We start from the raw sequence: 15,551 nt of genomic DNA on the forward strand, positions 1-15,551 counted from the left end.
CATGAGCAATTTGCATATCATGAGCAATATGCATATTATGAGCAACATGCATATTATGAGCAATATGCATATTATGAGCAATATGCTTACAAATATTATGTTAACTATTTGCTTATTTACTATGTTTGGTTCTTGAACAAATCATTCCTGAAATAAATGAAATTAATTAAAAGATATTGAGAACCTTCTTATCAATGAAGATATCCTGCGAAAGGCATATGTTATCCAAAAGTCAGAGATCCACTAACGTATAAAATTTGCACTGTCTTCCTTTATCAAGAAAAGCCACCAAACTCGTCACGAATCCGCTAGATGTTTCTTTGCACGACGAAACTCTGTTTTTTATTGTGTATAGTCTTTTTCATTCTCCTTTCCCTCCTCGTGCTGCGGACAAACAAACGTAGAAACACTAAATTGCGGTCTATGATGCCTGACTTTAACAGTGCATTTTTCGCAGAACACCTTGTTGCTGATCTATTCAAACACCATAAATACTCCATCAACCCTTCAAAGAGACCTTTCAAATTCTATAAGGGTAAAATTAAAAACACGTTTGACATCGAAATAGGGATAAACAGAAAGCTATATATTGTATACTTGTGGCATTCCAGTGACTTTTCATCATCACCCTTTTTTCATTAAATTGTGCTAAGGAGCTAGGAGAACGTTTAGCATAAGTGATGAGTTTTAAAGTCATTCACCAAAAACTTGTTGGAAATCATGATTGCAAAAGTATTGGTGCGTTCCCAAACATATGGTATACAACCGCCTGTTTAAGTCTTATTTATATATCATAATTGTTCGAAATTTTACACTTAGAGGATTTGAAACGGGTGCCAGAAGAGTTGGTGGCTTTTTCATTGTGTCCTAGCACTTGTTCATTTAACAATCTCTTGATTAAGTTTTTGCATCTTAGAGCGTCGTTTTTACCTAGACGAAGCGGAGGGCGCTTCCTCCGCTCAATGAAAAGGACTATTCGAATAATTTAAGCACCGCCAACATATATTGCGCTTGTATACACTAGGGACCCTAGATGCAGAGATAGAGCGAGGTTTGGCAAGTGGCTCCACTTCAAAAATGTAAACGATCAGAAGAACATTTCGAGACAGATTTTGAATTGATGCGTTGTTTAAGAATGTGTACTATTATGACAAGCATCATTGAATGTTCTACATTACCAAATTTTACTTTAAGAAGCCAACCCGTGAAAGCTTCACTATTTTTATTACTTTATTAGTATATGGACAAGTGATTCATTTTATATTTGCATATCCAAGCGCATGTTTGAGAGACTTTTCCCACTTTCAACTAGACATGCTTATCAATCTTTCCATTCTTTTCAGAAGTACGTATATATCATCAGCAGACTAATCATTAGAGCAATTAACAATTTATTGGTCCTAAACTTGTAGTGTTGAAACACACGAGAGAACTGATCCCCAAGCATGTAAGCCATAACCTCTACCTTGCTCTAGTTTCACCATCGACCTGAAAAGGTCCAACAGAATATTTCATTTTCCTCTTATAAGAGAGAAAACCTACTAATCCGTTCCGACCTCCTGAATCCCTCTACCTACTCTTTTTTCTCAAGTGTTCGTTCCTTCTCAATGTAAGCTACCTTGCTTTGCCACATATATTGGATTCTAATCTATCTAGGAGCCTTTTAGCTAATTCACGACTCTATTTGGTATGCGATCTGGTATCCTCATTTAGGTCAGACTTGGACAAGGTTCTGATTACAGTTCCTGATCAAAATCTAATTCAAATACAATTCGTTTGTTGATCAGACATTATGTGATAATGAACTTAAATCAGGAGAATAAATCAGTCATCCTGAATTGTTAGGGATTAATCAGTAGCGGTAAGAAAGTCAACAAAAAGAACGCTTTCATAATCTTCGGATTTTTAATGAAGTCCACCTTTTGGAACAAACTCAGGAGAAACCAGCAACTTTGATTGTGGCTAAATGTCTATGGATGGGCAATTGTGGATTGCTTCCAAACTCCTTTTATTACTTCCTTCTTTACTTTGAACAAAGCTGTTAACCACATTCTTGGTGGATTCTCCTCATAACCTGATTTCATTGGTCACCTTCTACCCTAGGGCTTGAGCTTATGCTATTTGCTCTTCTTTATTAAAGATTTAATAATCCATAAAGGCCGATCGTAGACCAACTAGCAAAGCTACATCACTTTAGATGCATATGCATTTGGTCCTTACGTTAAAACCAAAAATGGTTATGTTCTGCCCCGGTGCTTTTGTCTGATGTTACTCGACATAGCACACTGTCCTAAGGGCTAACTTCATTCAAACCAAAAAGATGAACAAGGTGGGCTGACTGTGCTGTTTCATTTTCTTTTGCTCATTTCTTTAGCAAATCTTTCTAGATTTAATGTTTCAATTATCCTAACTTAAACGCATTGAGCTAAACATTTTATTTATGTTCATGGCAAGTCAAAGAACGCGTATTCAGCAACTAACATGTCAGTCTGAGTTAATTTGGATGTAAAAGAACAGAGGTACAAAAGTGCGTGAATTGTTTGTTTCGCTCAACACTTACACAAAAGAATTTTTTTCTTTAACTCGACACTATAAATTTGGCCAAGATCTTGTCAAATCCTTTCAGTTTATGGCCAAGGCTCAAGAATGAATTCAAGACCAGGTTAATATTGAAGCAAGTAGACGGTACCACTAGTAACGACTCGCTGTGCTTGGACAAAAAGTCCATCAATTTCAAAGCAGTTATCTAGAATGCTTGATTAAATTTGTCTTCCAATATCGAAGACAAGTAGGTTGTGAATCCATGAAAATTGATCATTAATCTTGAAAGCTCTAGTCACACGAGTACTTGACCTTGAGCTTCGAATTTAAATAGGTGCTCATCCCTACAATATCCAGCCTTCTTGTGATGCAGTTATGGCCTAGAGACCAATTTTTTTAAGGCTGAAGTTAGTAAAGCTTTCCAGATCTTAAATTTGAAGTGGCTGATCAATTTAAATAATCTGCTTTCAATTCAGATTGCATGGGGGGTTATTAGTGTTTCCGTGAACTTTGCCTTTCGTGCCTTTTCCTTCTCTGCTCTGCTCTGTTCGTTGGTTGCTTTGGCCACCTTTGGCTTCGGCCTTGGCGCTGGCGTTCACAGCGAACACATACAAAGTCCTTGGCTTTGGTTGGTCAAGAAGGAAAACGGACACCTGTAGAGCAATTCCGAGTTGATACATGGAAAGGAACTCGAAAGAGCTTGGATGGAATGAAGCGCGAGACCGTGGATCGTTGGTTCCTCAGCCGCTCTTGGTGCTCCGAATTTCGCTTCCGTCCGTTGACGAGAGGAAAAGGGACAAGAGACAAGTCAAAACGAGCCTCTCTCTCGATCTCTGTTTCTCTCTCTTTATTTCTGCCAGCCTCGATTTCCTCTCTTTCTACCGTCGGTCTTCTTGCGTCCACTTCCAGTTCCTTCAGTCAACCAAACAAAGGCATAGAATGAAGTGTGAGTGTGTTAATAAGTTTTACAATTAAATATTATACCCAGTGAATGAAGTGATTGTGACCATCAACATATCCCGTGCTAAGAGCGTAGGGGAACAAAAGGTGACTTTGGAAATACATACCAGCACATTTGGCGACTTTTTGAACCACTAAAATATGGACTGGGACCTTAAGGCCGAGAGTAAACATTTTCGACCGTTTGCAATGTGTTAGGTTCCACCTCAAAGAATAATTTACCCGATCGCTATGAGCCTAAATTACAAAAATCAAATCCGCCTCAAAGTAAAATGTATGAATGAATACAGAATGAGTGATTTAGTCGTCTTCTGGCAAACAATTACAATTAATTATTTTGAATAAGTAGGTAGTGATCTCTGAGAAGGATATTAATTTTTACTGAGTCGTTTGATTAAGCTAAAATTTGAATTGCCAAGTTATGGTGAGCGGAGGCCTAATTATTTTTCCTCGAATAGCAAACGTCAATTCTCGACCTCTGCCTCCCCGTCCAGATTCCAGGGGTGCCTGCTCAAAGTTATCCTAAATATTGCGGATATTGGGCTCCAAATTTTTCTGGAACTGGAGCACTTTCTGATCAAAATAAGCCTACTCCCGTAGAGTTCTCCAATAGTCATTGAGTTCCTCCTATTATATTGAGCTTACAATACGGAAGACAATTGGCCCTGATAGTCAGATTCATACGAGAAAAAGTTTCTGGGAAATGCCTACCATCTACTCCGATCAAGGCCAATCAGAGTTCTGTGACAAATACAATTGCAGCCTTAACTATTGTTATATATGATCAAGGTAATGTCAATCAAGAGTCAATGTAGTACAAGGCTGGTAACGGAGAAAATTTGGAAAGTACGTCGAAGTTAGGGAACAGGATCAAGACTAACCAGTTCCTTTCATTTGGGGCATCGAGCGTCAACCACGGTTCGTTGAGCCTCATTCTTCTTTATGCATATTTGAGATCATGGGATCTTGGGGCCCTAGATTTGAGCAGAACCGTCTTCTGGCAACCCTTTGATCTCACAATTAATCCCTGATCTGTGAAACGAAAACCTAGGTGTAGTCGACGAAGCTCCCAACTTTGTTTGCCCGCAAAGGTTGAAGCTGTACAGAGATTGCTAACTGTTCGTAAAAAGAGTTCTTGTAGTGTACATAACATCAGAGAGACCTTCAACTAGCAACCTGTTACATTTATCCTTGATACGATAAGGTTGCCAAATTTGAACTGAGCTCGGCTGCGAGAATAGGATTGACTGGAGGCCAGACGATTCCTGTCATTGGCTGGGATGGCTAATCGGGTCACTGGAAACTCGAAAAAGGATATTGTATATTTAATTCGACATCTTGCCGATAGAGGTACATCTGGGATACGCTCTTTTGCTTGTTGGCACTAAATAGAAAGGGATCACTTGAAACTGATCGAATTATATCTCTTTCCATAGCCCCCAAATGATTGATATGATCTGACCAATAATTGCTTACTCATCATATCAGCACCATGATCGTTCCTGGCCTGGTCCTGGACGAGAGCTTGTCGTCCTCGATGCACCCACAATTGAACCATTCCGGTGGCGGGAACCATTCGAACAACGGCAGCTGGATGGAGGGACGTTACTCAGATCTCAATGGAGGCGACGGGGTTTTTATACTCGACAACCTCAATGGGTCAGATTTCCTTCCGGGCATTAGTGGAAGTGAGTGCTCGGGGGGTGCCACTGAGGCCGAAATGGCTTTGTACATTGACCTCACATTCTGGATGGAAGCTGTGATTCAAAGTGTGATTGGGGTCATCGGATTTTTTGCCAATCTCATCGTGATTCCTATTCTTTGCGGGTAAGACAACGACACTTCTTAACTTCCTACCATGGTCATGTAGGACAAATTGAATGGCCCGCAATAATCGCTCTACTACATTATTTAAGCGTTTAGTCGAATCGCAAATGAAATGGTACTACCTGGATGGAAGTGGGCGGAGTTCCATATGATGAGGCGAGAAATGAAGTGAATAGGCTAGAAAATGGGTCCACAAAAGCATGAAGTGGCCAAGAGGCTGTTAACAAAATTTCCCTCCATGACTGGAAAGTGGACTATCGTTAAAACACATCCATTGTTCATGGAATTGAAATTGTCAGGCACATATCTACTTGTTCGTGCGCGCAACCAAAATAGAGCGACTCCATGCATGCTTTGGTTGACGAGAGGGTCTCACGTTCCACGTTAGTAAGGAAATACCCCTTGTTAAGCCAGAAGAAAAAAAAACTAAGGCCAATGAAGCCTAAAAGACTTTGCTCTATCCTCTTTTAGGGTGGCTTTATGGCATGTACTAGTTAGTTTGGCGAGAAAACGCTCCTTTCCCGACACATGCGCACTCTAATTTATGACCTTCGAAATCAGCTCCTAATGTTTTCAGGATTATCTTGTGGCCCAGTTGAGGGAACGGTTCTACACCTACAATCCGTCAAGGATATGAAGACTGATGTTCAAATTAATTGGTATTGACATGTCATTTGCAAGGTAGTGAAAGTAACGAAATTAGAATGAGCATTGAGAAAAATAACTTTAATTCCTTTGCACTTCAAAATTGATATAGTAGTGGCGACCAAAGGAAAGCAATGAAAAAGCACCTTCCCATTACTTGCTCCTTTTCCGGACCTTGTTAATGGTTTAGCAGTTTTTTGTTATATATTTTTTTATTTGTTGGAATTGCTTCAATTTCTCCAAGGACAATCATCTTAACTTCAAGATGAAAGAACAGCATTTAGGATACTTGGACCATACATAAAAGGCGCGAAGTCCCTCAAGACACAAGAACTCTTTACTCGCAAGAGGGCTAAGTGCCATCTATTGAGCACAGGCTAAAGATTGACACCAGAAAACATCAGGCACCAGGCACTCGGTCTCGGTGTCAAACTCTCATACAGGGACCGGAGATGGCGCAGGATGGATGGGTGGGTGTCTGGTGCTGTAAGGGAGCACGCCAAGTCGTCTTTGCTTCGACGTTCGGGTGAGCTCTGGTAAACAGCCTTGTTTGGTGGTATAGTGCAATGAAAAAAAGGGTCAGCTTCGCAAAAACGAGTTTGAAATTGCAAATTTGCAACTGCTCAAATCTAATACCATGATAATGTACTTGTATGCAGTATTTATATCCGGGTGCTAAGAATCCACTGATTGGAGGACACTTATTTCAAACAGGCTATCGCTCAAATCATGTGATCACGTGATAGCATGACTGGCTAAAGGTTGAAGTGGGATCAAAACTCTCTTAAAGGGCGAATAAGTAGTAGCTAATCATGCAAAATGAGCCCTTAGGGGGCTGTGAGTGAATATGGCAGGTATTTGGTTGGAGCATGTCTACCAGAAAAGTATCGATAAGTTTGGTCTTCAGGGCAACACTTTGCCATGTACAAAGACACGAACTCAAAATAAAGGCGAGAGTTAGTCAGATTTCTCAAAGAAGGAAAATTGGGTTATTATTTAATACATGTATGCAAAGACCAAATGCAAAGCTTGGCCTTATTCATGCATCAATATTTCTTAAGTTCCTTTTTATTTTGTGTTGACCTTTTTACATTTGCATTTGACGTTGATTGATATTTAATTTTATTGCTTGTTTGTTCAAGAGTCAAACATACATAATTGCTCAGGGGGAGGGGCGATAAATTAGTATTTTGCCGAGGGGAAGAGTAAAATGCGGTACTCGTTTTGAATGCTTACTCCTTAATTATGTAGGGGATTCCAACCCAGAGACCCATTCAAAACACACATTTGCCAACGGAAACAGTTTTCTTTTCAAGTCAAGAAAGCGAAAAATCCAGAGATAGTCCCTGAAACACGGCAAGAATTTTCTTCACAGTTCGCCAGATTGTCTGATGTCGTTATGAGAAGTTAAGTAGGGTTTAAATGATTTGAAAATCATTATGGTTTTTACTTTCTATATTAACAACCAAAAAGTCGGAGTTTAGGAGTTTTGACTGCGTCATCTCATATATCAAGCCCTAGGGGGTAACATACCGATACCGTTACAAACAACACATAGGACATGGAGACTCAAACACCCCAATAGGGGATTTCGTTTAACATTAACAAATGAATCCCTGACCGTTGCAGCTCGACAAGGACGGTTCAAACAAGCCCTTTTACACATATCCAAACTTCATCAGGGGCTGTCGACCTAAAGATGTTCTAATGAAACAAATTCAGTTGAAACTTTCTCAAAGTTTGCATGAATCGAACCCGGGTGCAGCACGTACGTAGTACGATTTGCCAAACTCACCCAAGCTCAAATCAGAAGTACGTAGACACGTCGATAGGCTGACATCTTTGGGAAGGGAATTGACATTTTCGGTCCCAATCAGCCCAGTCAAGCGCAACCAGCGAACGAATGCCAAATCAAGGGAGCAAAAAAAAAATGAATTTCAAGTGGTTGCAGAGCGCAGCAACCACCTGTAAAACTGTAAAAGAAGCAAGTGATCAATTAATTGAAACACGATTGGCTTGATCGAACGATCGCCTTATAAATAGTCCTGTACGCGAAGATCAATTTAGATTGGGTGATTGGAAGGCCGCTCTTGAGGCTGCCCTCACTGCGATTGACTAATGATTAACCCCTTAAGGAACTATTGTACAACTCGTTTACCTACTTTCCGAGCTCGCTCCAAAGAGATCCGCTGAATCCTTTGAGAGACCTTATAAAACCGTTCATCTCTGTACTCATACCAGTACTTTATGTGCATCCGCCGTCTCTTTCTTTTTCTAGGGAAAACATGAAGAGTATCTTCAACCGCTTGCTCGCCAGCTTGGTGATCTTCGACAATGGGTACATCGTGCTCACGCTCTTAGAGACATTGCGGAGGAATTCGCGCACCATGGACTTTTTCAATATCATCTACTGCTACGTTCTTTACCCTCTGCGGAACATCGTTCTATGATGTACCATTTATATGGCCATTGCCCTCGCTTTGGAACGCTATCGAGCCATCAGGTAAAGCAAGAACAACTTCGTGCGTCCTTAGCATTGTTCCCTAAGTTTTTCAGTCCTTTGTTGCAGACATCCCATCCAATACCATAATGCGAATGCTGGAACTAATCCGTGGAAAAAAGCTTTTACCAACTATTTGGGACCAGTGATTGGATTCTCTGTGATCACCAACTTGCCAAAGTTTCTCGAATTTGAAGCTCTCTATCAAGAAAATATTCACGATACGTACAATCCAGAACTCAACACCATAACCAAGGTATGAACTATCACAAGCGGCGTCTGAAACTGCCATTGGCAACCTAAAATCAGTGTTCCATTTGATTAAGTAATTGATCTGTTTAGCTTCCCGGTATTCTTTGCATTACCGTATGATAGCCTAATCCATGTTCAACAATGCAAGCGCACGTAGAACTTTGAAGGCAGTCCTCTGAATATGAGCAACACATATTCACCGTCTTGTCCGAGCGCTTTTGACAAGGTCTCATAGAGCTGCTTGTGAGTCTTTCAAAGGCCATCCTCACATCATGGTACAATGCTCATTGATTGAGAATTGAGATTTCTGCACATTCTTGACCCATTACACTACTGTCCTTGGTCAATTGTGTGAGATATTCTCGTCAGCCATGGGTTGTCAGGCATGTGAAGTACAACTGACCATTTTAACAATTTTCCCATCCATCCATTCAATATAATCCAACTATTTATAACGAATAGTTGACGAAAAGGGAATAGGAAAAAGTGTATAGACCTGATTGTTGTTCAAACACATTCTTTCTCTATAAAAACCAAAGACGATAACCAATGAAGGCTTCTTAGATGAGATTCAAACTTGGGCCAAACCATGATCCAGCCCGGACAAAGCCAGGAACAAAAAAGAATGCTACGACGCTAGAGATGAAGTCGCCTTAACCTTCAAAATAAGGATGACCAATAAATCTAAAACCACAGCTGCTGTTTTTGTCTGACAAGATAAGAAAGCGAAGACGCCCAATTTTGACTCCGGTTTTGATTCATGATCCAGAGGCACAATAATATTTGAAAGGCTTTGGAATTTTTTAGTCAAGTGAGAATGATGTCTCACCAAGTTAAGAGCACGTTTAGAAAGCTGAGAGCTCATGACGCCTGCGCAGAACATAATATGGAGAAAACTCAAATCAAAAGGCATTGTCAAATTCCAATTTCCATGCAATTAGTTCTAACGCCGGGGTTGAGGGTCTAGACTTACATCAACAGATAGGCTGACTCTAAAGGGGTAGGGTGATGAATAATTGATGGCTCGCCTTGAAATGGGCCGTTGTGCGTCTGTACTGTTTTGAAGGGGTCTCGTTCCAAGAACGATTTCTTGGACAATCAATCAAATTAAGTTTAAAGGTCGGATACAACTGAAATTGTTGCTCCAATAGGAAGCAGTCGCAATTCTCAAGAAAGGTTACATCCATTCTCCAACCCCAAGCTTTATTCCAATGCTTGGTTGGTGGAATTTACAGAGTGGAACTTTGACCTAAAAATATCACATTCATTTATTCTAGCTAATCAATATACACAAAAGGAGGTCAAAATTCGGTTTTCCCTAAATTTCAAGAGTATGATCTTGAAGAAATACTTCGATGAAATTGGTCTTTGGTAGAAGTGCCGAAAAGCGTTAAAGCCTTTTGTCAAATCAGTTTCTTTTTACCATATTCAATGGGCTCACAGAACAAGAATGGTTTTCGAAACTTGGAAATTAGTATTCTACATTTCATGGGGACGTAAACAAACAATACTCATTCGCGCTAGAAAAAAAAAACCATAGACCGTAGTAAATAGTAGAAAACATGATGTAGAACTTTGGCACTTTTTCTTGATTTTAATTTGCACGCTCAGTCTGATTGGAAAGCAGCATAAGATTTTAACCATATTATTAGAATCGTGTACCGCTCGTCAGAAACACTACTGAACATGTAGATATCGAAGGGCTTCTTCTACCTTTCCTGAGATAAAGGCATGAAAATCATCTTCCTCGAATTTCCAACAACGTGATTCACCAGGCCTTTTTCCATTTTATTTAGATGAAAGTGGTCGAAGCCGTCATTTATCCGACAGACCTACGCTTCAACCACAAATACGTTCTTTGGTACAAGAACGTTACACGATTGCTCCTCACGGGTAAGGTTCAAGTTCCAACTTCTTCGTGCTCTTGTCGCTGTTTTACTGTGAGTCTCATCCTCAACGAGAAACCTCCCCAATTAAGCAGAGGGAAGAGGCTTGTTGCCTATCTATTGATGAGGCTATCTATCATCTCGCTAAGAAGCTCTGTAGTGTATGTACGAGTAGTACAGGGTTAATAATTGCTTGCTTGTGTTTTGCCCGTGTCCAGGTTTGATTCCCTTCGTGGTTTTGGTCTATCTGAACTTCAGCGTGTTCTCCGTGATTCGCCGACGGCGCCACCTCGAGCATCGATTTATCAAAGTGCAATCAACGGCCTTAAAGGCCGAGGCAGCCAAACAGGCTTATGTTCTGTTCGCTATTTGTACCACCTTTCTCTTTGGTCACATCCTCAGAGTGGTGCTCAATATTCATGAGTTCTACACTCTCGATCAAGTTTTGGATGGAATGGACAATGATTGCTTCACCGTCAAATTTTGGACACTTGTCACCGGAAACGTCTCGCACCTATTGCTTACCATTAACAGCAGCATGAACATACTCATCTATTGCTTGATGTCCGGGGATTTCAGGTAAATAGATACTGTCAATAAGAAACGATTGAGTGATAGTAGTTCTTTATTCCATGAAGTCACTTGTTTATCATCATGAGGTCTTGGAGAGGAGTTGGATCTGCCTTTTCATGCCATTCACTTTGACGAGAAGGTTCAAGGACTGGTCCGAGCTTCTCCTCAAACAAGATGTCATTAAAAGGCTAATTCGGCCAAGGCGACTTACCACGTTAATTTTACATCCGATTTTGATAAAACGCAGCATAAAAAAACTGTTCTCTTATGATGCAAGATTTTCAAGGAAATGTACGTAACAGGCAAGGCTGGACCGTAGGAGTTTAACTTCACTGTACGATAAAGAAGTTTCCATTTGTGCAATTTGATTTTCTAGGCGTTAAAAACCGATTTTCGTTGGAAAATATTGACCAAAACAATGATAGTGGTTTTCAGATTTTTGGGTTATCGTTTTAGGCATATTTTCATCCGCCAATTCAGTTGTTTTGGCTCTGGGATTTGTTGTTGCATGGATCAAACTCGAGATCGGCATGCCCAGTCCACGCCCACTTCTACACCCATGGGGGTGCGAGGCCATACGAACTACTCGACCCGGTTGTTGGAGGTTACCGAGGCCATTGATGACTGCTGTGTTCCCCAGAATAGTCCCATAGACAAAGGGGAGACCAAGCATTCAGACCGAATTACGGATCAACTTGACTCGGAGACCACCCAAGATGGCTCGTCGGATCTTCAACAAATCGAGATCACCTCCGTTCAGCCTCGAGCAATTAGCATCTTCGCATTTTTGAATCGAGCCCATCACAAGTGGAATGGTTGTCAGAGAGCCAATAACGGGGACTCTCAAGACCATCAGCAGCATCGTCATCAGCAGCATCGTCATCCTGGTGACAATGTCTCGATAGTGCGCTTGAAAAAAAATCAACCCAACCATCAGCTCAGAACCATGATTACCACTATGAACGAAGCTTGGCTTCAGTGCACCACCAAAGGTGAACATGATGACCTACCTGGTCGACTTTCAACAGATCAAGTGTCAGTGACATCGGGTAAGCAAATCCTCGAATTGAAGCCTCGAAAAGATTCCCACCAGCACCCGCATCCTAACGGCCTTCTCACGCCGGAGAGCGAGTCGTACTTTGGCGTAAATCGAACGAGCACAGCCATCGCCAACCTACTGCCGAATCGTGATCAAACGGCATTTTAGTTAATCTGGTTTCCAAGGTTGTTATTACTCTTTGTACCAATGACATCTGGTTGCTATAGACGAGTGTAATGGAATGTAAATCTGTGGTCACCTACCAATCAATTGAAAGTATCTCTTGACGTTTGTCAAACAGCACACGTCAAACAAACAAAAAAAGCCATGGCTTCGGGAGGGAGATGGAATCAAATTACGAGATGGGCTATCGTTTTTTGAACTTCTTTGAGAGTGATAAAGCAATACCATCTTTTTGTGAACTAAGCAAAACGATCCACGAGTGGCGAGCGGATCGCATTGCTTTTTGTTGTGGAATGAAGTCAGTGAGTTGCCGGATAACCTTCAAGTCCGAAGGGAGGACAAGTGTGCTTGACAAGCTCCGTCAGCTTCTCGGCAATTGGAGACGATGAAACCCAGCTCAAAGTTGAGTTGAGCAGTGATAAAAGAAGCCAATATTATGAGACAAAACAACACCGATCCATTCATTCATCCCAACCGTTTCCTTGACCCCGCTCGCATTTGTCGTTGTGTACATTTCCATTCATTACCTAATCATGCCATCCATTTTGGGCTCAAAGGTTGGTTACTCTTTCGGGTGGGCATCGGGAACATTCACTCTTAGTGCCAAACCCACAAGGTCACTGCTACATATGTAGCAATGCCTCCGCTGCAATCCAGGACAAACTACACGACGATGGAATCTCATAATCTTCGCTCATGGTCTCTCGTTTTTGTCTATTAACTTGGAACAACTGGTCGTCTATTTCACGACGAGACCGTTGTTGTTTTTGTGCGGATGAATCATGAGTTATTCATTTCAAGCTTAATTAATTCTCAGGGCTCGTTTCCCGATTTATTCCAAATCGATCCCCACCCGGTGACGCATGTCAGAGAGCATCTCATAATGATCATCATGTTATTTGTGATAGCTTTGTGAAGAGAAGACACCAACCCGACGTGATCGTAGTTATTCGACACAAAACAGACGTATATATTTTAATACAACCTCCATGATATGATAATCCATCCCTTTCAAGTCGATGTTACATACAGTATGCATAACGTGACTGACTGTACCTGGAAGAGTGTCAAAATATAGTACACGGCGATTGAAGAACAAATCGTCGCCCAATAAAAGGCTTTTGTTCTAGACACATTCTCCCGGTCTCGTTCAAATACATTTTCGGGTATTGCTCCTTGAAAAACAGATTGAAGTCGTTCCAGATCCCTTGGTTTGACCCGAATAGAAACATAGGAAAGAAAAGGATTCCGAAAGTGAACGGGTAATCAAAGTAGATTGAAAGTCACATAATTCTCATTTGTCCTTGACTTGGTGCTTGAAAAGAGAATTCTCCCCCTCTGCTCGTCCTCCTGAGAGGCTGCCCGTAGAGTGGCTCAAACAACTAATTGTACCGAAACCTCACAAGTAATTAAAGTAACCTCGGCCCTGACTCTCATGAGGTCCTTCCTTGATCGGCTCAAACATGAATGTAAAAATCCGCCGAACTGGATCATGTACGTAATCCTATTAGCCCAAGAGAGGTCCAGCTCATGAAAAAGGTTACCAGTGTAGCAGAACAATCTAAGAGGCAACGCTAACAATATGTCGTGGGTCCAAACCCCAGTGTCAGAGCTAAGTACAGACTAGAGATGTAATGGGCTGGAACCCAGCTCGAAACGCGACAACAGGCTGAGCTTTGGGCTAGCCCGGAGCTCAGCCCAGACCGCACTGCTGAAACGTATTTGGCCCAGACCACCTCGAGCTGGGTTTAGGCTCTGGCTCAGCCCAGCTCGAAATCGACGAGCTATAATACAACCCAGCTCGAAATCGACGAGGCCATGCCTCAGCCCTGACCAAACTTGACGGAGCTCGACTGTGGCCCACCTCAGTTTGACAACTTTTGTCTTTAACTGAAAGACAAGCCGAGGAAATATTATGCATGACAATGAATAGTCTGTTACAATCAACAATTTGGTTGCTACTCAGCTACTTGTTCAATGATTTTGCCTGGTACTCCATCTTTCCTTATCTAGTACGAGAGATTGGTGAAACTGCAATAAAACCTTGGTAAAAGAAAGGTCACAATATTTTTTTTTTCGCTGGATGTTACCCTCGCCTAAAAGGAACTCTATGTTCTGTCTTTGATTGCACTTTTTAAACACCTAGTTTGTATTAAGACAATTTCGTGGTGCTACCTGACACGAGAACTAGAAACTAGATTGGCCAATAGGTCTATTGATTTTTCCAGCTCAGACATAGCTCAGCCCAGACATGGGTCGGGTCAACTTGATCATGAGCCAGCTCGGACATGGGCTAGATCGGATTTGGCTCAGCTCAGACTTGACTCGAAATATCAACCCGATCAACCCAGCTCAGCTCGACACCTGTTTTTTTTTGGCCCATCCCAGCTCGTGAGCTGGAAACTGTCAACCTAGCTCAGCTCGAAATGAGACACCTTCCTCTTAGCTCAGCCCAGCCCGAAAATTCTTGACTTATTACATCTCTAGTACAGACCCACGGACGGAGAACCAAACTGATACCTTCCGGATATGGCATCAATGCCTCTCGGAATTTGGCAATGAATAATGTGAAACGGACTTCGCTGCCCGTGCGGGGTCATCAAGTCTCCGGCCCTAGCATGCAAAATTAATGTTTTTTTCGAATCGATGGCAGCTTCTGCATTCATACTTTCACTGTACGGTACACTCGGAAATATAAAGTTAGTCCGTCTATGTAAAAGCGTGGATCACCTCGATTGGGATCATAATGGGATGTTTATTTTACACAGACCACCAATTGGTTGGCTTCTACCTTCAAGGGGTCAATTTAAAGTACCAACGTCCAATCTTTTTTCGATTAACCCATTTCTTGTTGACGATTACCGAAAGGTTCAATTTGTTTGGGAATGTTCAATCGCCGAGGCATTTTTTCGTCCTTTTATTCTTGAAGCAAAACGTGTCCAAGTGATGGAGTGTTCCGAAAGCTTCAAACTTTTTGCTTCAAAGGATCAGATCTCAAGGTCCCCTAGTTGTACTGTAAATAAACTCAAGTCTACCTACAGCTATCAAAACAGGCCCGAAGGCAAAGGAAAATGCTCAAGAACACTGTCCTTTCGGCGTGCCCAGAAGACTATTTCTTGAGATGTTCTTTTTTTTCTCTTCTTTA

The 15,551-nt window shown here is 41.5% G+C and overlaps 1 protein-coding gene across 2 annotated transcripts; it reads left to right on the forward strand.

The window, feature by feature from the left end:
* The first annotated feature begins 3,474 nt into the window (after nucleotides 1-3,474).
* LOC131878371 (uncharacterized) lies at nucleotides 3,475-13,561 on the forward strand. Of its 2 annotated transcripts, none has more exons than XM_059224319.1 (7): nucleotides 3,475-3,588; nucleotides 4,938-5,328; nucleotides 8,252-8,476; nucleotides 8,543-8,729; nucleotides 10,522-10,618; nucleotides 10,830-11,190; nucleotides 11,641-13,561. In XM_059224319.1, exons 3-7 carry the CDS (start codon nucleotides 8,436-8,438, stop codon nucleotides 12,389-12,391), a joined length of 1,437 nt encoding a protein of 478 aa, XP_059080302.1. In that variant the 5' UTR covers nucleotides 3,475-3,588; nucleotides 4,938-5,328; nucleotides 8,252-8,435; the 3' UTR covers nucleotides 12,392-13,561. The 2 variants fall into 2 exon arrangements, with proteins under 2 accessions (XP_059080302.1, XP_059080303.1); XM_059224320.1 differs by lacking the exon at nucleotides 3,475-3,588 and adding an exon at nucleotides 4,496-4,851.
* Nucleotides 13,562-15,551: the final 1,990 nt, after the last annotated feature.

This window comes from Tigriopus californicus, chromosome 3, assembly GCF_007210705.1.
Source record: "Tigriopus californicus strain San Diego chromosome 3, Tcal_SD_v2.1, whole genome shotgun sequence".
Lineage (NCBI taxonomy): Eukaryota > Metazoa > Arthropoda > Copepoda > Harpacticoida > Harpacticidae > Tigriopus > Tigriopus californicus.